General features: G+C 31.4%; 1 protein-coding gene across 1 annotated transcript; it reads left to right on the forward strand.

Moving 5' to 3' along the window:
* The first annotated feature begins 2,559 nt into the window (after positions 1 to 2,559).
* On the forward strand, positions 2,560 to 24,721 carry LOC139502687 (uncharacterized). Its single transcript, XM_071292223.1, has 10 exons — positions 2,560 to 2,885; positions 5,081 to 5,107; positions 6,578 to 6,667; positions 7,023 to 7,097; positions 7,965 to 8,063; positions 10,211 to 10,294; positions 11,785 to 11,871; positions 16,871 to 16,927; positions 20,627 to 20,728; positions 24,262 to 24,721. Exons 1-9 carry the CDS (start codon positions 2,585 to 2,587, stop codon positions 20,692 to 20,694), a joined length of 888 nt encoding a protein of 295 aa, XP_071148324.1. The 5' UTR covers positions 2,560 to 2,584; the 3' UTR covers positions 20,695 to 20,728; positions 24,262 to 24,721.
* The last annotated feature ends 62 nt before the right edge of the window (positions 24,722 to 24,783 follow it).

Raw genomic sequence — 24,783 nt, forward strand, 5'->3', positions numbered from 1 at the left:
GTCTTGTTGGTCCATATATGAAGGCATGTGTGCTTAAAGTAAATATTCACTTTGCTGTTTTTATACGACGTATACAGTATTTTCTGTTGAAACTTGATTTGAACTTTCCTCAGTTGATTATTCTGTGCATTAATTAGAAAATCATATTAGAATTTTTTTTCAAAGGTCTTGGTAATCAAATAGTTTACTAGAACCTATGGCAGCGTAGCCATAATCCGACAACCCGAAATTTCGACATTTCAGTAGTCCGTTGGTCCAATGTACATCCCTAATGTAATACTGTAATACTGTATTTCACTGTATTGTAGAGGAAGCGGTTAAAAAGTCTGGATTAACCATGAATGAAGCTTCATAAGGGAGCCCAGGCACCCCCCCCCCCCTAAACACGTTCCTGCAAATTTTTTAGATAATAACAATGAAACCTACCCCGATGCTACATGCATGCAGTTATAATAGGAAGCAAATCAACCAAGTATGAAGATTATACATCGGGGACTTATAAAGGAGTCTAATACAGATTCAGGATGAAAATATACCGAGACCTCTTTTTTGGGGTGGTGGGAAGGGGGAGTTGGCATAACACTAAATGACGCTTTTAAAACATAACTAAGCATTGCTTTTAATTACACGTTTGCGTCTTTTGTGGTTTGATGACATTCATTTATTTTAAGCACGGGCCGCAGCTTGGTGTTATACTACGCATACTAGTTGTTTTATGTCAAGTAATTTTTCTGCAAAAGAAATTGGAATCGAACACCTATATGATAACATGGGCCGTGAAAGTTCAAAACTTCTTCGAAAAGTTAAGTCTACATATGGCCCGACGCACTGATAGCATATAGCGCAATTCATGCGGATACAAAAGTGATACGAAAACGTCACTCAATTTTGCACCTGGTTTTTCTGATATATCACATTCGACCCGGCAAGACAATTTATTTTTATTTATGTATGTGTTTAATGATCAATAATATGATTACCAAATGATTATAATCGATATGTAACCTGGAATTAGTATTCGTATATATTACTGATGTCTCGGGTGTAACGTATCAAATACCGTGAGCTATATTTTAAGGACACATCACTTGGCCGGCAATACACTTATAATTGTAATGTCAATTCCTTATCTAATTATTTTAATATTTATTCTGTAATTTTGCCGAGGTCAAGTACGCTTGACATTCGTGTGTTTACGTTAATTGTATGCGGTCTGGGAAATAGATGTATATCTTGTTTACATTTTTTTCACGGTTGTAATGGCGGCCGTTATTACGACGACGCCTAGGAGTCGCACCATAAACCAAGGCAGATAATTGGAAAAACCTGTCTATAGTTCCTCAAGTATTGGCGTACATTCTAAGTTTTCAAATTCGTAATTTTTCATATTACGAAATATGTACCTGGGTACAATTATCAAGCCCAATGATTACACCTATTGTACCAATTGTCACATACATTTTGTAATACTTTAGAATACATAGGTTTGAACATAATCATTCATTGTTTTTCAGTATATGAAAGATCGGTGATGTTTGTAATAGCAATACATTTTTGTCTATTAGTGTTTATCAATCTTGCGAAAGGTAAGAAATCATTATTATAATTAGATACTACTTTGATCAATGAACAATGAAGAGTTCAATAAACATAAAACATTTTTAATACTAACACTATGTTTTATCAAGTCATACTTATAATGTTTAGATTGCTCAAGTCCACCATCCCCATACAAACAACGTCCCCCAAGTAAGTTTTACTTGGGACCTTGGCACTAAAATGATACAAAACATAAGGAGTAGTTTGCAACAATGTGATGATTTCAAATTCCTGCCATTTTAAACAAATTAAATATATCGAAAAAGAGCTCCGTGACCTATAAATATGTCTAACCCATTGTGTTCTCTATATAATGCTCTCCTGACTTTTAGTATCAATTTTAAATTCTAGACTTTTTTTATGCCCCACCTACGATAGTAGAGGGGCATTATGTTTTCTGGTCTGTGCGTCCGTTCGTCCGTCCGTCTGTCCGTTCGTCCGTCTGTCCCGCTTCAGGTTAAAGTTTTTGATGAAGTTGAAGTCCAATCAACTTGAAACTTAGTACACATGTTCCTTATGATATGATCTTTCTAATTTTAAAGCCAAATTAAACTTTTGACCCCAATTTCACGGTCCAGTGAACATAGAAAATGAAAGTGCATGTTTCAGGTTAAAGTTTTTGGTCAAGGTAGTTTTTGATGGAGTTGAAGTCCAATCAACTTGAAACTTAGTACACATGTTCCCTATGATATTATCTTTCTAATTTTAATGCCTAATTATATTTTTATCCAATTTCACGGTCCATTGAACATGGAAAATGATAGTGCGAGTGGGGCATTCGTGTACTTTGGACACATTCTTGTTTTAATTTAATCTAAGTACACTCTCTCTATAGCGATCGTTGACAGGAATTGGACAGCAGATATATTTCCTTTTATCATTGGATCCATGTTGAATATCACTTGTATTTGAATGTTTTAAATTTAATGCCTATCTTATGATTTTTTGTTTAGGAGATGATTCTGTCAATTTCGATATAAGGCTGATGAAATGTGTCGATGGATTGGGTACTTTAAGCCTTACTTGCACTGTGCAGCATCTGAATGTAATGAAAATACTTAAAAATGGCATCGAAGTTTCACAGTGTTTAACGTTCCCCGAATATCCATATACATATTGTGAGCACAGCTCTCCACAAGATGGAAACGCCAAGACAAATTTATATAACTTTTCTATGACTTACACGATTGAAACAGCAAAAACTGATCTTCTCCCAGGAAACTGGGCTTGTCAGAATGGAGGAGAAAATGATCCAAGAACAAATATGAAAATCTCAATATTCACTTGTAAGTATAAAATCGAATATATGTGTTTTACTTTACGCTTCAAAGAAGTTCTTAAGTCAAAACTATTGTTTCATCTTTTATGGTGCTGAGCTGCAATGTTAGACGATATCATTTGTGGATTAAGACCGTTTGTGTTACGTTAGTAAATACCAATTCGGTGAATTCTCAATCGATTGAACATTGATACATAACCGAGGTCAAAGCCTAATATGCCAAAGATAGTTCATACCTGTCGACCTACATTGTACTAACAATGGCGTTCGTAAACTTTCAATTGGATGACTTAATTTTGAGCATTTGGAAAGCTTGGAGTTTGTGCTTTTTTTAAAACAGAAACTTTATCTCGAGAAAATCAAGATAAGAAACGCTACTTCTTTGACGACTTTTTCTGCTTGTTTAATTTTGTTGAAATATTTACCATGCGTGTTTCCTCAAAAACGCAGGCAATCGGCACATTCAGTTGGCGATTGCATTTATTTCACTAAGTTTACAGTTTGATGCTAACGCATATAGATATTCGAAACAACTTGGTATTTAGCGGTGAAAAGGTCTACTGTTATGACAAATACTAGTAATAAGCGTTTTTACATTTGCAACGCAAAAGGTAAAATTAAAAAAAATATCGAATTCACAGGAAAATGCAAGTGCATATTAAATGCTCGAAAAAAAAAAAAAAACGAATAGCTTATTCCGAAAAAGTTAAAAAAAACTAATGTATAACATATTTCAAAAGAGTAGACAAAAACCTCGAATTATATATGACAAATAAGTGCATGTACCTAATGTTCTGATATTTCAGATTAATGTTGTTTTACGACGAGGGTGTCAGTGTACTTATTTGTGAACATTGGAAATCTTGCCGTGATTTCTAATTACATTTTTGATATATGGGTTTTGAACATCTAGAAATATCATAAAATCTAATATAGCGATCATAATTCACTTCAGATCGTTTTTAAACTACAGAACCATACCAAGACAGGTAACGAAATCCAACACATATCTCCTCTTTTCCTTTTTATCCTTTTTTATATTGTCCAAACAGTTCACTATGATATCATATATCTAGAGAATAGAGTTGAAATAATACATGTAAAAAGGAAGTCAGACTAACACATGTGACTAAATTCTAGTATGCTCTCTCTGAAACACATTATCAAAATCTGGGAAAAATTCTTGAACTATTTGTACATGTTGTATTCATACTTTGTTATAATTCTATTGCTCGAGGGTATCAAGTACTCTTATCTAAAAGAAACATTAAAGATTTGATGAAAAAGAAATGATATCTAAAGATTGTGGCATATTGAAGAGAGAGTTCTTAAATAATAATACTACAACATAAGACATTTGAAATTAACTTAGCACTAATCGATTAATCAAATCAAACTTATTAAAACTAGTATATCTTCAAAGATTTTTAACAAGAGATATAGAAGAGGGGCGAAAGATACCAGAGGGACAGTCAAACTCATAGATCGAAAATAATATATAGACATATATGATCAAATATTATATGCATTTACATTATTGTCATTTATTTAATAATGATAATACAGAGAAGTGTGATGTCCAGTAATGGGTCCAGAGTACTACACAATGGACCATAATTTGTCTTTTTATTATTATTACAAATTATTTAATATCTAATTTACTTTGATATTTTAAATTTTAATTAATCAAAACTAATCATATTGTATTTTGTTTAAGGTATTAAATTTTCTATTTTTCTTTGATTCTTTGTTTGAAAATTATGTGACAGTTACTCGGCTCATTTTGGACGTCATGATTGGCAAATTTTAAACGTATTTGTTTGTTTGTATATGGCTATTAAGAACATTTTTAAATATCATCTATGAAATAAGTATAATGTTGATGAAAAACAACATCGAAATAGGGAGGCTCTTATGTTTCTACCTTGTGTTTATGACATCCCGTTACATAATTTCTTTAAGAAGAAATATCAAACGATTTCAAACTGAACAGCCAAATATCTCCGGTAGTGGAGGACTGTAACATTTTCTAAATATGATGCATACATTTTCACTGAACGTATGGTAAAATATGAAAATATACATAACATTGCCGGTTTAAAATTTAAAAAAAAATTACGTGTCATTAACTGTTCCTGTTAATTTCAAGTTGAAAACCTAATCAATCACATATAATTATTGTTTGTATTCTTTTTGTTGTAGGTATATCGAAAACTCCTTCCTTTAGTGGTAAGTATTGGTTTTTTTTATTCAGCAGGTACAATAATTAACAGAGTGTTATTAATGGGTGAACATCCACATCCACTACATGGCAAGTGGTTTGCTGTCATTTTGTTCATTTTTATAGTATAAGCATTTTGTTATTCATTATTCATTTTATTATCATAGAATAGATATATGAATGTTTTGGCGCTTTTAATAAGAATATAAACTGTAAATGGTTTTTAACTTTAAATGATGAAGGCCATGGTTATTATCTTATGTACAAAAGTATATATATTTGACATAACAATTTTGAAAAAATATTTGATTTTTATATACATTTGTATTACTACTCGACCAAACAGCCTATATGAAAATATAGCTTTCGCTGGTCGAGTAATGCCTTCGCTCATTGGCTTTATCTAGCGTTGTAACACAGTGTATGATGTTTAGTTTGCGTTTAATCACATATTTTCATATAGCCTCGATATAGTTCGAGTGGTTTAGGGTGCTTTACACGGTGCCGGTGGTGTTGTCATGATGTCATTAAAGCAAGGGTTTGAATTCCGCAGAGGGCTATATAATATAGGGTTATTGCATGAATATTGAGGAATATTGTCCCGAGTAGAATTTTATATTGCACGAGCCTGCGAGTGCAATATATGTTCTACGAGGGACAATATTCCCCAATATTCATGCAATAACCCTTTTATTGTATAGCAATATAATATTTAAAAGTAAAAATTGGTTTAAACTAAGATTTTGTCGTTGATGACGTCATGAATTTTGAAGATTTATTGCACTAGTGCAATATTAGAATTTATTGCACGCTAATTTTTGGTTACTTTCTGTGGGAAATATTATATTGATATACAATAATATCTAACATTGTTAGACTAAATTTGAGAATAATGCTTTTTGATCTCTTTCATAGTGTTAGCCATACTGTATAACCTATGCGTTATCTGATGCAGAATGTCTGTCACGAAGTTGTCACATATTTAGATGCATATATTCATATATCACATTCATCGTATATCTGTATATGCAAGGAATGTGTTCCAAAACTTATCAATATTATTGCACAATATGTACCGTATATTGTATTATAGCAGTAACCAGTACTTAGTTTATAATATGATAGCTGCATTTCAGAACTAACACCTTTCTTAGCCTATTAAACTCTTACAGTGTGTTACAATTGATAAACTATTTTTGCTTTGATAATAATAAATACTAAACACTAATAATTGATTACAACACTGCGCTATATTTCTTAAGTATTTTTTCTTTTTTGAAATCTAGAAATTTTTTATATTTTTTTTTTCATTTTCGCAAACATGTCTGCACGTTTTGTCAATTTATATTTAGAATACTTATTAAGATATTGTTTTTTTTTCCTCAAAAAATTTACTAGTACAAAATGTATATCCAAATTGTAATAAGGACCAAAATAAACAATCAACAATGCATGTGATCGTTATATTTTCATTGCAGATAAACAACTGAATATTTTCATGAATGTATCGTTGATAGTGGTTCCTTTGGTTGCTTTCTGTTTAACAGCCATATATCGACGTCAAACAGGTACCTTCAATGTACATAAAAATAATGTCAATTAATTCATGTAATTTGTTAACTTGAAAAAAAAATCGAAAATCATTCTTCGGACCCAGATGACATATTGTAAGTTCACATTAAATTTCCCAGCATTAAACCCCGCTCTATATATTCAGTAAAATTCTTCAATTTTTCACACATTTCCTTTCAGTATCCAAACTTTGAAAATGTATATCGGCGAAATTAGCAAATTTTAGTCGAATTTTTCAGAAAAGGTTTGTAGCTTTTATATCTCTTGTTTCTAAGCTGGTAAAAAATCTTTCAAAATTTACAGTGTTTACAGACAATTGTGTCTGAACGAAGTTATCTTTCCTGATTTCAGCAGACGACCATAATACTTTTTGTAAGAAGAAATTCCTATTGGTATGTTGTCATGAAAGAAAAAATCAAATCCATGGTAATTGTAGTTATACATTTAATATCATTATTCCTATTTCATTCTAAAGTGTTTTTTTTTTTATTTCATTTTATCAAACATTTATTTTAACTATCGGTTCAATATAACGGGGTCTTACAAAACTTATTTCAAACAAAAACTGTTTATTCCAAACTCTCCTCAAGAGACCAAATGACATAGAAATTAACAACTTTAGGTCACCGTACGGCCTTCAACAATGAACAAAGCAAAGCAAACAGCGTATAGTAAGCTACAAAAGGTCACGAAATCACAAATGTTAATCAATTCAAACGAGAAAACTAACGGCCTAATTAATGTATACAAAAAAATGAACGAAAAACAAATAGTAATGTAACACAGCAACAAAAACAACAACTGAATTACAGGCTCTTGACTTGGAACAGGCACATACATACATGATGTTGGCGGAGTTTAACATTTTAGCGGGATCCCAACATTCCCCCTAACCTGAGACAAAGATGTAACAGTACAACATTGAATTTAACAATGAACATTGATTTGACTATAGTAGTAACATTTATGATTTAGGGTTGAATAAGTACATGCCTATACTTTGATTTTTATTACCGCATTAATCATGATAAAACTATTTGATCAAGTTATTTTTTAATTTCATTAACATTGTTTTTACTACAGAAACTGTTAAGATTGATTCAGAATGAAAACTTATCATTTGAATTTAGACTGGTACATTAAACTGTTTTTTTTCTGATAGTTGCTCAAATCATCTTTTTCATATTCTTAATAACCACATTTTTTTTTATTTATGTATAAAAGCACAATAGGTTGTATTAAATCAGATTTTTTTTATTTTGTCGTAAACATAGACATCATTTCTGATTTTAGAAGAAAACAATGTGAATACCAGTTGTAAGGAAGCAATCCCACTTCAAAATTGTACTGATGTTCATAAAACCTGGGAACTACCAAAGAAAATAAGAACAGGTAATCAGAGAGAGAGAGAGAGAGAGAGAGATCATGTCTTGTCAACTTTTTTTACACTTCAATAACGATACTTAAGTTTTCTTTGTTGGATCGAGCTTCACTATTGAGTCTTTTGTTTTTACTTGAAACCCTCGACTGGCATTAACAAAAGACGACTTGTATCTTTCTTAGGGGCCGATCTCTGGTCTTTTTTGCACTCTTTAAGAGAACAATTAAACTCCTTTTATCTTATCTTTTCCAGTGTTTCTATTCATATCATCAAGTTATTGGATACTTATTTGGAACACCTCCAAATCCGGTCGTTATAACAAATTTAGAAAAAATTACTAATGTTGCAAAAGCTGCCTATACAAATTACTCTTCGGTATGAACAAAAACAAAGCTAAACTATCCCTTCGACATGATTTTAACCTGATGAATAAATGCATGTTTTGGTGCTACTTTTTTCGAATCGCATACTACGGAAAAAAACTAATGTAGTTTTAGTAATAAATGGACAGTGCAAGCAAACAAAAAAATACAAATGATTTCTAATGAAAGGAACTTTCGAGACCGTCATTTTGATATTTCACAGAAGTAAGATATCATTAAAGGGTGATGAAAAGAATTATTCACCCGCTACGTATACATAGATTGGAAAATGGCAATAATTTAAAAAATTATCATAAACTCTAAATCATAATCAAAAAAGGAAGAGTCCATAAAAGCTGACAAAATAAAATAAAATCAATCAACAGAACAAGTGAAAAAATACTGCCATATTCTAGACTAACTGTATATACTTTCTGAACCCCAGCGGCACCCCCTCATCAGTCAAGTATTTAAGTTGCCCTTCGAAAACCCCATTTGAGAATGTATCGTACATTAGGGTCCACTTGCCAAAGGCATGCTTAAAGTTGAAAAGTAAAAAACATGATACCGAGAGGTATAGATACAGTGTCACGATTAAAAGGAGCAAAATACCACCTAGGAAAATAACTAAAAAAAAAATAAACACAACTTAGAATTTATTTATTAACGAGACGTTCTTTAATAAAATGCTGGCTCATTAAATGTTTACTCAGCCACCGATTTAAATAAGAACATTTACAATAGATAGGGTTACATTGTAAAATATTCTTGTGTGTTTAACCAATTGACGATGCAAACTTACCTAATAATTGTTTAGCCACATTAGAAAATACCTGAATACCTGATGGGAATTTGTGTCTCAACATTTTAGTTGGAGTCTTTGTTGCATACTTTATTAACTAATAATACATAAAAAAAAACAATATAGTTACACAATGTATTATTTATATGTCCAACCTAAGTTCTCTCTTAACTCATTTAGTCAGTAATGATATTTCGAATTTACACCATTGTGCTACGACGAAGATATTTTGGAACGTGCATTTGTCTTGACATTTTTTATTGGAAGTAAATATTGCAAGGATATTTAGTGCATAAAGACGTACACGCATGGGACGGTATAGTTACATGACAATCTGTACTACTGTTATCATTGCAGACTACAAGCTTATGCATTATCATATAAAGACGACTTACACAACGCGAGTTTAGGATTAATTTTAGTTAAACAACTGTTTGTGTAACTATGAAGTCTCAGATCTGTTCTTTGTGTTTTTTGTTGTTTTTGTGATTGATGTTTAAATTCCCTTACATATAGAGAGCAATATGCTTGCACCGTCTTAAAAAAAAAGACAAAATCCATACAAAATACCATGCACTCAAGCGTTCATAAAAGTTGAAGATATATTTAACAGAAACAATCAAATCAAAATAATCACATTTGTAAACTCCTGTAGAGGTTCATGGCTTATAAGAGGAATGCAGAAGTGTGCATTTCTTTTTGTTGGAAACTATTTGCAGAATAAACATCACTTTTGAAAAAAAACAATACGGTAACATCTTGTTGCATGTAATTTTTACTGGTTCATCTTTCATATGGATCGTCAGAAATAAAGATTGGACAACTATGCCGAAGGCAATGGGTTCCATGTCAAAACATCTGTATATAGTATATTTTAACTAATTGACCCTCACTTAAACAACAACACATTTTGTACCCACATTTTTGCTTTCTTATTTAGCATTGCCGTGGACTTTTTGCATTTGAAATAATGTATTGTTTCTTCATATTTCAGTGTGTGGAATAACGTTTTGTTTAATCATGGTCGTTGTATACGTTGTAATCGCAACATGTATTTCTGTGATTACATTTGACAAAGGTAAGTTTAAACTCATTTTCTTTTCAATTCCGTACATTAATTCTGAGTAACATACTATATGCACTTAGTGCTAAGTTATGCAAATTATGTTTTAAACTAATGCTGTTTGCTGTAAAAACAATACTAAAAAATTGTAAGAAAGTATTATAAAATGATTTGAATTAGGTTAGATTTCGACCGAGGAACAAACATTTGAATCATAAAAATCAGAATTCTATGAACCAAAACAATGCGTGTGATATAGTTGCTTGGTATTGATCTACCGAATTCAATTTCTACGAGATATATTTAGTAGTTATAACAGGGTGTTTGTTTAAACAATTAATAGTTTCAAATAAGCAATTTGGGATGTGTAGATTCTGCTCAAAAGTAAGAATTAAAAATACAATTTCGTCTACCATATTTGCATAGACTAGCTGAACTAGGATTCATGAAACGTTTTGATATAACGTTTTTCGTGGTCTTTAAAATCACTTTTGATTTTCCCTTCCAACTATATTGATTCGTTCACTGATACGTCTTATGTAAAATAAGCACATGTCTAGTGTACTATATAATAAACCTGCTGCCGATGTTGAACAGTCTATCAACCATTCGGATGTATAGATACGCTGCCACGCCCAGTCTATGAATTCATTCAATGATGTCTGTTTCGTATAGATCTAATGGGTTAAGCACTTTTCAACTGATTGGTGTAGCTTACTTATGTTGTACTGCTACACCACTGTCCCAGGTAATGGGGAGGGTTTGACGTCATGATAGAGAATGAAACGCAATTGTCTTATTTCTGGATAATTTTATATTAGAATACCCCCTGGGAAAAAGAAATGGTCGCCAAAATTCTCCCATAAATAAGAATCAGTTTTCGGACATCTGTTGCTATTCTTGATCTTACAACTGTATATATACTTGATATTTCATATAAAAAATATAAATTTTCATTTAGGAAGTGATTATAAATTCTTTCACATAATGACCATGTACGTTACGGTGCATTATAGCTCTAAATATTTACCTAAACCTGGGGCTGTGCAAAAAAAACATATCCCAACTTTTATCCTGGAGACTTATAGTCAGTTTCATTACAATTTTATCATAACTGCAAATCAGAACTTTTCTTTTTTAATAAAAAATTAAATACTTTTTTTTATCGTCAGCAAAATTATTTATAAAAATGTCAATAGCATTTTAATTGTAATTGTTATTATTACGATGATTATTATTATTATTATTATTATTATTATTATTATTATTATTATTATTATTATTGTTATAATAATTAATATTATTATTATTATTGTTATTATTATTATTATTATTATTATTATTATTATTATTATTATTATTATTATTATTATTATTATTATTATTATTGTTAATATTCTTCTTATTATTACAATAGTTTCTATCGTTATTATAAAGTCTTGTTGTGCTTTCCTTGCAATAATATATATATTACTGTTGAATAAACACATTTTGATAACTTTCAGATCTAAAGGCTGGTATTTTTGTTGTGTGTTTGGTAACGGGAACAACAATATTCAGCTCTTTTCCTGTAATATGGACTTCAAAAAAGCGTAAGTGCTAACAAAAAACAGTCTCTGCAAATTTCTGCACATACACACAATTTCAAGTTAGATATAAATGACAAATTCAGTTCCGTCGATAGCAATCCGTTCGATAACAAATGTCAGTTTTGTACACAAGAACAAATTTAATTCGAAAATACATCTACCATTACATTATGGCATTGTTGATTTTTTTTAAGGGGGTACAGAACACCTAAGAAAAGATAACTCTTACTCATGGTCTGGTTCATTGCTACGTTTTAAAATTATGTGCAATATGCAAGCTTTTAAAAGATCATGATTAAAATGTTTACATTATTGCTAAGAGCAGCTGTACACCTATTGTTATTCATTTAATATTTTAATCCATTTAAAGTGACTTATTTTCCATGAATGAATTTTCAAAGAGACATAATAGGGAAATGTCAGAGTGAAATAAATTTACCAAAAGTAAACCAGGACATTAGAAAAGGAGGGAAACAGAAAGGTCAAAGGACCATGCATAACTGTTTTCGTTTTTTATCTGCCAATGCCTATGTCTTACATAAAATGAAATAAAGTACAAAAAGTCAAAAGTCTAAGGATGCTACCATTTGATTTTATGGGGGGGAGGGCTAGAATTAAAAATGTTGTCCTGCATTTTTTTTTTGTAATCATTGGGGAGGGGGGATTGAACCGGGATCTTTTTTTTTAAGCTCTGGGCCTGGGATTTCGGGATCCCGCAATTCTTTTTTCGAATTTCGGGATGTCGGGATTTAAATTTATTTGAACTCAGGATTTCGTGTTTTTAAGTCCTGGATTTCGGGATCAGGACCTTTTCTACCCTCCCGTATCTGCATTTTTATTTTTCATTCCTTAGGGACCTGCAATTTTCATTAGTTTATTCTGAAATTGTTTACACAAATTGTAATCTGCTTGTTATGCCAAATTACGGTTCCTGCCTTTGTTTGCTTAAAAGCCTGTCGTGCCCTTTTCTAAATTTCATTCAAGCCTACCTCCTCAAATGGTAGCTCCCTCCGACAATAAAATTTTAACCAAAAAAATAAATAAACCATGGACAATTATACAATGCTTCTGTTCGTAGATCTTTGTACCAAATTGATTAAAATCAAAACTGAATTGACTCCACAATACTTTTTTTTTTAAACCATACATGTTGTTTTTAATGACATACACTATATATATGGGCTAGGTAAAACACGTAGTAGAATAAATGTTAAATAGGTTATGAATAATTTATAATTTTAAAATTTCTGGCATATGTTTTTTGAAGTGCAATTGAATATTTTATTACATGATTTTTATTTATGTAAAAAGTAAGAAGATACCGAGGGGGATAATCAACCACGTCAACCACCAGTGCATTGTTTACATGTCACGGAAGAAAGACAAACATGGAAAACAATGTTAACATCCGGTTCAGTCCACAAAACACTTCACATATTTCTGCACTCTCACATTCATCTGAATAAAAAATACTACATCTTTCTAGTATCTTTTTTCAACCTTTATCCGGACAGGTGACAATAAACGAGTGTCTTCTATTCAGTCCGCAATTTTAGGGAAAGTAAAGTCTATATTTAGAATTATGGTTGAAACTGAAACTACACATGTATGATATAAATAGAACATGTTAGTTTTGCTTTATCAAATTTAAATTTCGAAGGGATAGCAAAATTTGTTATTTTTCTTTTGTTTTGCTTTTGTAATGTTTGTGTATCTTTAAAAAAAATATTTTGAAATAAATATAAAAAAGAAAGTGTGGTGTTATTGCAAGTGACAAGTGAAAATGTTTCTTTTCAAGTCTCAATTCAAGATTATTACTGAATAGAGTAATCATTCTCTATAATAATAAGGGGCCCAAAAAATAACGGAAACTTGTAACTGTCGTGCTTTCATCTAAAAACCAGTTGTAATTTTCATAACCTCTGTGAAAATGAGGGGGGGGCCTTTATTGGGACTCCGGGATCGTGTGTTTTTAAACTCGGGATTTGGTATTGACCCCTTCTGGATCCGGTAATTCTTTTTTCGAATTTCGGGATGTCGGAATTTATATTTGGGACCTCAGTGTTTTTATGCCTGGGGTTTTGTGATTATGACCCCTCCTCCCCCAGAAATACTAAAAAAAATCTATGTTTAACGAACTTGATTTCACAGTATAAGGATTTTTCACAGTCAGCTCTATTTCTTCTCATGAGCCGTGGTTCTTTGCATGAATAGTTTTGTTCTTAAATTTTGAATTGTATATTTTTGATTCTGTGGACCAATAAAATGAAATTCTTGATCATGTAAAGCAACTGCCAACTTTAAAGCTTCTCCCTATGTATCATATGTATTTTTGGCATGTCATGCTTTTAATTTCAACAGCTCGTTTCTCAATCAGAAATCAATTACATCCTTTTTTGGGGGTGGGGGTGGGGGTGGTATCGTTTTACCCCTGTACTTCCGTCCGTCCCATTATTGGTATATAGTTATTTTGCATAACTCCTCCAACTGTTTGATTCCTAGAAAGTTTTCACTTTGCTGTCTGTTGAGTACACTGCGCTTTAATAGAAACTATTCCTTTTTCAAACAATTTTATGTGACTACATGTCCATTATGTATTCCGTGTGCAAGGAATGGTTTGAAATGTCATAAAATGTGTCTATAGTGTTGTATGGTCGATTGAAGCTTGTGTAGTATGATTTTTTAAAATAAATATGAATTCATAACTTCATAAAAGTCATGGCCCGTACAAGTGTTTCTTACCAAAAACACGATTATCTTCCTTGAGGTCAAAGTTCAAGGTCACATGAAGGTCTAAATTTTAAAAGGGCACACCACCTCATGATGATACATCCATATGCCAAAGATTTAAGGCCCAGGTCAAAAGGCAAAGAAGTTATGGCATAGTTACATGGTTGCGTTTTTCACGAAAAAACATTATTAAGTTGACCTTGAGGTCATATTTGAAGGTCACAAAAAGGTCATCATGTTGCAAGACACTTAACCCTGTGATGATACATCCACATGCCGAATATATCTAAGGCCTAGTTCAAAAGACGAAAAAAATATGGCCATTACGTACTTTTTAAATAGACTTTGCTCTTATCTAATGAACCAATTTGAGGGTGGGGCGTATTTTAAACTTAAATACCCAAAAATCTAACGGTTAAATTTTAAAAAGATTTTGCAAGAACATCCGACTAGTATAGCACTCCAAAGACTTTTTTTTTTAAATTAAACGACACTTTTTTTTTCAAAAAAAAAAATTGTTCTTCAAATACTAGTAGCATAGCATTCCCTTTTCGGGGCTGATTCTGATACCCCCTATTAAAGTTTGGGCAAAATTTGAAATCCGGAATAAAAAACTTACAAGAAAAGTGTATCAGTGACCTAATATTCACCTCAGCTATCATTATTAGCTATGATATTGTCAATGTAGGATTAAATTTTAAAATTTTTAACATATTTAACCCTATACCCATATTTCAGAAACTTCCAATTTTGACCGATACTAATATGTAAAAGATGCCATATTTGAGTTGCCAAATCTTTTAAACCTATGGTTCAAATCTTTTAAAATTTTTATGTTTAGGTTGGCCTAGTTAATCAATGAAAAAAATTAAGAAAAATTAAACGACAGGATTTTTTTGGGGTATAGTGTTGGGTACCCCTTAAGTGGTCAGATTATCTAATCGACAGTGATTGCTAGTGAACAGTTGCCGTTTTAAATTAAAGTAATTGCCACAAATCCGTCATTGACAGCGTGTGTCTACGCCAATCTCGATTAACTAGGATAACCAGTTCTCAAGCCGAAGGTCAGGAGTCCTCTGCGGGAATTTCGGGTTCCTTTATAAGAAAACTTTTGTTTAAAAAGGTGGGTTTTTTTCCTACCTAGGCAATGATTTCCTGACAGTGTTTTGTACATTTGTCTTTGCTAAATCCTCTTCACGAGATATTTGATTCGCCACATAACTGTCTTGATTTGAGCACCATTGATTAGTCTTATGAAAAAGAAACGCGCGTCTGATGTACTAAATTATATGCTTGGTATCACTGATGAGGTTTATATTTCCATTAACAATGTATTCAATTACGGGTATATAGTAACAAGAACAATAACATTAAGTTCTGTGGTCTTGTATCCGATAGGAATTTTGACAATATTTTGTGGATGTCGTGTCATAAATCAGCTCCTTATAGGTATCTATAAATATTTCCTCCAAGAATTATTTTCATAAAATAGTTGTTTTGTTTTGCTAACATCTAGATGTAGGAAATTTAATTGATAATTTGGGGATCAAATCGTGAAATTATGTAGAGACCATTTTTTAAATATCAACCTTTGTAAAGTATACAAGAAAAACAAAGATTTGCCTTCTTTGTGAAATATTATTTTTTTTAGAAATAAAATAAATGTCAGGAAACATTAGCAAATCCACAAAACAGTGTTTAACAAAATCTTAAGTTTATCAAAGATAGTATTAGTTGTAGCAAGCAGTTGTGTTATTGTGTCATAAACAATAAATAAATACTATCTGCATATAGCAATGAAACATGGCATATAAAATAAATATCTCAATATCATCTCAGTAGTTATAATAATTTCATGAATTTATTTGGTATATGTTTTAAACATTATTTTACATACCTACAAGTGAAAGATGTTAAGTTAATATTTTCATCTCTTAGTATTTTTGATATTTATTTCTAAGAAACTCTTACAAAACGATGCTTGTTGATTTTCCATCAATTTCCAATTCCATTAGCGCAAATGTTCAAATATTTCAGATCTTTTAATAGTTTGTGTTGATAACTTGAAATCGCTAACTCAAAGATGTAAAAGCTCATCTCAATTTTTCAAATTAACCAATCAATATGAAAAGTGAAATAAATGATACAGAATTTGTAATTTTTCTTTCGTGTTTTCATTTCCACTTGTATGTAACGTGAATTGTAAATCAAAGTATTACAGATTTGACTGAAACACTTGTTTTTCAAAATCTTATAAATGCTCCTTTTGTAGATAACGATTACACATCTGCGAAGAAAACAACTAAACCTAATGACGAACCAACGGCAGGTACAGATATCATAATTGTCGACGAAATAAGACCGTAAAGTTTGATTGGAAAAAGATTAAGAAAGATTAGGAATTCATTTTGAATGAAATAAAACATGGCGTAAACATTGATAAGACGGATATCAAACGCCATTTAAATTTTAGGGTTTTAGAGGCCATGTTTAGGTGGCACGGTAGTATTTGCATTCCAGAATTTAGGTTGCTCTTTTGTGTACCCTACTTAAGTTAATATATCTAAACAGTGTGATTGGACAAAAAATACAATATCAACTGAACATACTTTCCCAAACTGAGGGATGAATCAGGTGTAGAAAAATATGAAATAATTTTACATACAAATGAAAATGAATTTTTGAGAATTTTTTTTTAATTTTTTATTCAGTGCACCATAAAAGACCTAAAGGTACTAGTGGCCTTGGGTTTTTAAAAATAGCAAAAAAGGAAACGGTCATGATACATATTCAAATTCATTTCTGAATAGTAAAATGAAAGTACTTCAGTTAACTGTGAATGTAGATTTTTTTGCAGTGTTAGAAAGTGGTGAACATTCTAAAAAGGCTATCATTATCCCTTATGGGCCAGGAAATACTACCGTGCCACCTTAAGGGGGATATACATTTTTACACTAATCAATAAAGGAATTTATTTTACCTATGCAATTTGTAAGTTTATCAATAAAAAGTTGATTAAGAGCAACTATGATAAAAACAAGCCTTAAATTCCACCCCTGAGAGTAAAAGTTGCTGATTCAGCAAATTTTGCCTGATCTGTGGGTAATAATGTAAAAATTTACCTAGAAAGTAGAACTTCATTATTTTTATGTAACTTGCAATACATTTTTAATTATAAGTGCTAGCTTTAACTTTTCGCATTGTCTGACGCATGTGCAACTACTGAAATTTGAGACGCCACATTCTTCGGTTGCATGTACATCCTACTGACTTCATGCAGGAACTTCTTAGGAAGAAAGATAAGAAGTTAGCAATATCCTTTAACTCTACTTTCCGCTATATAGATGATGTTCTTTCACTAAACAATTCAAAATTTGGTGACTATGTGGAACGCATCTATCCAATCGAACTAGAGATAAAGGATACTACAGATACAGTTAAGTCGGCTTCATATCTTGACTTACATCTAGAAATTGACAATGAGGGTCGGTTGAAAACAAAACTTTACAACAAAAGAGATGATTTCAGCTTTCCAATTGTGAACTTTCCATTTCTAAGTAGCAACATTCCAGCAGCACCTGCATACGGGGTATATATCTCCAAATTGATACGATATTCTCGTGCTTGCATTTCCTATCATGATTTTCTTGAGAGAGGTTTGCTGCTCATAAGGAAGCTATTAAACCAAGAGTTCCAAATGGTGAAGTTGAAATCATCCCTTCGTAAATTTTACGGACGCCATCACGAGTTGGTTGACCGTTATGGAATAACCGTTTAACAAATGATATTGGATATGTTCCTTACGTCGTAACTACAATCCCCTTCCCTTTCATGAATATAACCTACCGAATTAGACTATTTACCGGATTTGTAATCACATAAGCAACACGACGGGTGCCACATGTGGAGCAGGATCTGCTTACCCTTCCGGAGCACCTGAGATCACCCCTAGTTTTTGGTGGGGTTCGTGTTGTTTATTCTTTAGTTTTCTATGTTGTGTCGTGTGTACTATTGTTTTTCTGTTTGTCTTCTTCATTTTTAACCATGGCGTTGTCAGTTTGTTTTGGATTTATGTGTTTGACTGTCCCTTTGGTATCTTTCGTCCCTCTTCTACTATTTTCACCGAAATAAATAAATTGCTTAATTTCTTATTTTTTTCAACACAAGTACAGCTATTCTAGTTTTCTTCATGTTTAATTTGTAGTTCTGATGTAACATGACACCAGTAGCAGTTTTTGGGGAACCAGTAAGTGGTTAAGGGGTCCTTACTTATTCATTTAGCTCTCATATTGGTCTGAAATAAAGATAGAAATAGGGGTTTCTTTACATTGACTAGACATTATTTTTGTCAAAGAATGTTTTTATGATGTTATATCAGCAAGATTGAATGGTTTATTCATTTTCCATGCAAATACCATTAATTGTTAAGATTTTCTGACAGTGAAAAACACAATAAAGGCAAATTGATTATGTAAGGGGACATAATTTAACTAGACAAACAGTCAACTAGTACATGTATTGTGAAAAAGACTTTAGAATAATAGTTAAGTGCAATCTAAAGACTCTTGTTGTATAGCCCTCATAATCTGGAAATGTTTAAAGTAGTATAAGGCATGCTGTAAAATATGGAATGGACTTTAATCTCATTTTTCATGATTTGGTGCTTAAACTGTTTCTTTCAGTCAGATTAACCATAAATAGAGTTGGCAATCCAATAATTCCTCCTGAATCACCATGTTTGACTTCTGTGTTGATTTGAACCATCATATATTTGGGTTTTGTTCACTCCTTAAGTAAAAATGGTAAGATGAAAAAAAAGTGAAAATCTGCCGGATGGGGTAGGGATGTAATGTTTCATTTTTCTTTGTAAGAAATAAGTGCAGACTAGTATTCTTTATTGTAATATGTTCCAAAGTAAGAAGTCTATGCATCATAGGTGTCATGACTGGTTTCAAGTTTGTTATGTCTTGGTTAAGGTGGCACGGTAGTATTTGCATTCCAGAATTTAGGTTGCTCTTTTGTGTACCCTACTTAGGTTAATGTATTTAAACAGTGTGATTGGACAAAAAATACAGTATCAACTGAACATACTTTCCCAAACTGAGGGATGAATCAGGTGTAGAAAAATATGAAATAATTTTACATACAGATGAAAATGAATTTTTGAGAATTTTTTTTAATTTTTTATTCACTGCACCATAAAAGACCTAAAAGTACTAGTGGCCTTGGGTTTTTAAAAATAGCAAAAAAAGTAAACGGTCATGATACATATTCAAATTCATTTCTGAATAGTAAAATGAAAGTACTTCAGTTAACTGTGAATGTAGATTTTGTTGCAGTGTTAGAAAGTGGTGAAAATTCTAAAAAGGCTATCATTATCCCTTATGGGCCAGGAAATTCTACCGTGCCACCTTTAACAAACATCTTTAAAAAAGATGTCAGGAACTATGTCAAGTTTTAATTTTAAAATTACCAATTTTATTAAAAACACTGTTATTGTTCGACAATCGTCATTCCTTGACAGTCACAATTCATCATTTCCTTATTTCAAATCTTAGTAAGAAGATCAACATTTAACGTTCTATCCCGGCTTATATGGGCTGATTAAGAGCCGTTGAGACTAAATTTACAGGTCTAGAATGAGTCAAAACAGGTCGAGATAGATCGGCTATTTGTTGAAACCATATTCAGACTATACCAAGATATTCAAGTACTAAATCAGACTTATTGAGTAAAGTCGAGACCAACGTCGAGTACAGTTAAATATAGTTAATTGTTGTCAGAAGATTCTTGCGAGTCTTTTCAAGTAGAAATTGAACTCGACCTTACTTGTCGAGCACAAAATATGGTATGATTATACTCTGGTCTGTTTATAGTGTAGTCTGAATGTATTCGTCTATTTTTTTATGCTATAAATATCTTGAATTCAAAATTTTATTAATAATTACAATTTTAACAATGAAGTCTTCATAGTTTTTTTTATAAATGTTATCTAAAACAAACTATTTGAATAACGTTATATATTCAGATCTGGTTCCAAAAATTGAAACACCGACAGCGGATTCGTCTGCATTATTGATTGCAGACAATCATTAAAATTAGAGGAAAGAGGAATCATAGACCAATACAGGTAATTTCATCATAGAATATAAAACATTAAACCTCTTTTAAATCTTTCAAACGCTCTTCGGTTTAGGAAGAAATGCTTGGTGATGCAGTAGTGGTAGGTAACAAATCTAATAGCAGAGGGATATCTTATCATGTTCATCGGAATACCATCACTTTTATCGAAAACCACTAAAATTAAATCAAGCCAAAAGCTTTATACTTTCATTACTTCTTCCAAATGTCCTTTTTTGTGTTTTTTTTTCGTGTCTTTATTGTACACGGGAAATTGGTGTTTGTTTTATGGGCACAGAACGGAATGGGACTATCGTTTTCTTTAATACGTTCTATTTCTTTACTCAGAAACTGTAGCAAATTGTTTTAGGTGAGTCAGTAAGTGTTAACATACACTTATTATACAAACATTACAAACATTTTCGGCAACATACCTGCATTCTATACTTCATAGAGAGGTCTAACATAGGCTTTGCCTGTTGCCCAATCCAATTCAATTAATGTATGTATAATACTGTTCAAACTAAACTTATTATCAACTTAACATTTACAATGCATAAAATTCATTCAGTAAATGGATCACATATTAAAGATATGAAAACCATTGCATCAAAATTAATTTCACGCTATAAAATGACTCTTCCGTCTTATCAAAAGTCAGATCGGTAGTCATATCGTTCAGTAATAAGTGTTTAGATGAAAATTGGGACATGTGGTATGAATAAAATAGACATCTATCAAACAGCACCTAAATATTTTGATATACTTACATGTAGATTTTTATTATTGTGAAGATTGACCAAGCAAATGAATGATTATGCTTTTGTAATGTAATGTGAAGTATGCAAATTATTTCTTTCGCAAAACCATATGTAACGGTCCAGATGCTGATGGTTAAAACTAACAGATACAACGTTTATGAGCGCAATATGCACATTAGATATGACAGCAAAAAGTTATAATAAACCAAGCAGTCAAAACAAAACATTTAGATTTAAAAGCAAAAGCTTTAAGCACTACATGTTTGTATTGGAACGACATGAGCTGTTTTGGTTTTATTTTTGTATATGTTTTTTTTTATTGGTCGATGGATGTTTCAATACGACATGTTTCCATGCGAAAGTGGTAATGGACTATTGCCAAAAATTTAAATGTGAAACCTAATGAGTATTATAAAGATGTTCGTGAAATCTATAACTCGAATCAATTTGTCGATTGATAAATAATCAAGATTATATATCATGCTGATGTTAATGTGGAATTAATCCCGAAAGTGACCTAACGATTAAAACTTAACCTTCACCACAAACACAAGATAACCGTGACATTAATTAATTTCACTACTAATCCCATTTTGATCTGAACAGGTCTTACAACATTGAACAATCATTAGAGAAGTTATGTTCAGTCTTTTCGTCGATTCAAAACGTATCAACTGCAGTAAACTCAGTACTGGTTAGACACATCCAGCTTTAAATAAAGAAATGTTAAATCTATAGGCATACTGTTCAGTAGTTGGTGTTTAACCTGTACAAATAATCAAAGTACTGAATTGTCTGAAGGGTTATAGACAGTACTGGCTTGTGTGTTACTCAAATATCTAAACAGCACCGAATTGACAATAAAAATATATCTGACAAATAAAGTATACTCTTAGCGAACATTTAAATGTATTGTCTTTTCAGATAATGTTAAGATGATAATGGGAATTGCAAACTACAGTTACATTGTTAGTGTCAATATTCAAGCCATTTTTTTCAGTAAAAGCATACTTGCTTATTGATTATAATTTAAAATAAATTATTTTCAGATGTTGCACTTGCACGCAAGCTTCTTCGATGTGTAATTCCACACTTGTTAATGTTTTATTGATACATAATAATGGTTGCACTTCATTAAATACAGACAATGCAATTCCAACAGGAACTCCTTTTAAGGCTTAATTTGTGCCACTTTTACCAAGAAGGTTCGTAAAAACATATATCCTAGCATGGAAAGTTTATATGTACAACAAATAATTTCAAAGGTCAAAACATAGGGCTGTGTGGCATATTTTCAACATTTATCTACCTCGAACTGCTTAGTGGTAACCGTTATACTATATTTCCACTTTATGTAATAATGCTGAATTTTGTTTGGATGAGAAACATTGTATTTTTCACAAATTCTCTGTATATTGAGAGTTTCTTTTCTCTACCGGTGTATTAGTCATAAGGGAATTTCACGTGCCGGTATATTTGCTGGCAAATACCACGGCATATGGGAAATAGCATATCTTAACACCACATGAATTATCTAATCCAATAGGACAAATGTATGGTTATTATATCTTCTAAAACTGTTCAAAATGAAATATTAAAGGTAATAACCATCTTTTTTTTTAATTTGGAGCAAATAACGTAAAAATTACGAGAACCTGTACTTATAATGAGGTCATAAATAATACTCTACAGAAACGCATAAATAAGGCGAAATACGCTCAGTGACTGTAAGCATACATCAGCAATAATTATACGATCAATGCAAATAGCACAGTTGCAGAATATACAAAAAGTATGCAGTCAAGCAGAAACTCTATAAGATACCTGATTACAAAAAAAAATCTGAGGTCAAGATGGAAACAAAAAAACATACGGTGGAAATAAACAATTATATCATGCTAACAAGTGGTATTTTTGACAAATATCCCTTGTTAGCATGATGTTATCAAGATTGATACATTTGTACAAATTTCTGTACTTCCCCTCCCTTCACTTTAGGCCTTCCTAATAGTTAAATTTGGCTGCAATCCATGTGTTTTTATTCTGGCAACATTTTCAATTTGTGTCTCTACGAAACGAAGCATAAAAATGATATCTGGGAACTAGTAGGTGAATTAAGCAAAATATCTTTGTATATTAGATTTTTCCTCACAATAGGCGTGGTTTGTGAAACAGCTGTAATTAGAAAGTGCAACATTGTAATACCTTAATATTATACTAATATTCATTAGAAATATATATTCAATCATTTTAACAATGGGGATGCAATGGTAAATATATATATATATATATATATTTATGATTCTTAAACAGATTTTTTGAACATTGGTAATACAAATGTTTTAATCAGTCTTGAAGTGAAGAGCATACGGTGTTTCTCAATTTTCACACATAGTCCGCAGTTGTCGTTTTTTTTTTTTTTTTTGGTTTTGATATTCTTAAATATTTTAAACCATTGGCTTTACAAATGTTTGATACCTTTGGTTTCTCTTCATAAATATTCGGAAAATGTGGCGAAGACCGTACTTTGAACTATAATGGTTTTTTTTTACAAATTGTGATTTGGATGGAGAGTTGTCTCAATGGCACTCATACATGTCATACCACATCTTCTTATATCTACGTACACGTTTTATATTGCGAATTACTGTTTAAGTTCGCGTTATAGTAATTTCTGTTACTCAACTCTGTAGAAAATGTTAAATGTATGATAATCTTGATTTTTTTCTTGTCATGTTTTTTTATTTGAAAAAAATAACTCATCATATTTCTTTGTTTTCAGATATAAATCAGTTCTGATTATTATACAATTGTTTATAGAGTATAAAACGATTTATGTTGATGTTCTCGCTAAACGACTTTGAGATGCTTAGTATTGATGACAAGTGTCATGAAAATAGGACTTTTGGCTACATATAGAACAGTTTAAACCACCATTTAAGTCGAAAAATGCTTCTTAACCAAGCCAGGAAAATGACAGTTTTTCTTTTCATTCGTTCCGTTGGTGTTGGTGTTTTTACAATATGCAATGCTTGGTATGCGAAAAGACTATGAAATGCTTATTATTGATGTTATAGCCAATTAAAGGACTATAAGATGCTTAGTATGGATGTTCTTGAAAGATAATTTGCTTACTAATGATGTTCTGGCAAACTGTAATACATGAACAGATTAAAATTGCTGAAATACATTACCCAAAAAGATCAATATATGAGTATAATAAAACGCATTAAATAAAAAATAAAACCTATATTTTATTTTAAGATTGCTCAGGAGATTGTTGACACTAACAACGAGACAACAT

Source organism: Mytilus edulis, chromosome 14, assembly GCF_963676685.1.
Source record: "Mytilus edulis chromosome 14, xbMytEdul2.2, whole genome shotgun sequence".
NCBI lineage: Eukaryota > Metazoa > Mollusca > Bivalvia > Mytilida > Mytilidae > Mytilus > Mytilus edulis.

Bases quoted from the DNA above. Each gene is read 5' to 3' on its own strand.
- LOC139502687 (XM_071292223.1), top strand. From the start codon at position 2,585: ATGAAATGTGTCGATGGATTGGGTACTTTAAGCCTTACTTGCACTGTG. The intron at 6,668-7,022 runs GTACCTTCAATG...TCCTGATTTCAG, and splicing joins CATATATCGACGTCAAACAG to CAGACGACCATAATACTTTT. The intron at 8,064-10,210 runs GTAATCAGAGAG...TTCATATTTCAG, and splicing joins ACCAAAGAAAATAAGAACAG to TGTGTGGAATAACGTTTTGT.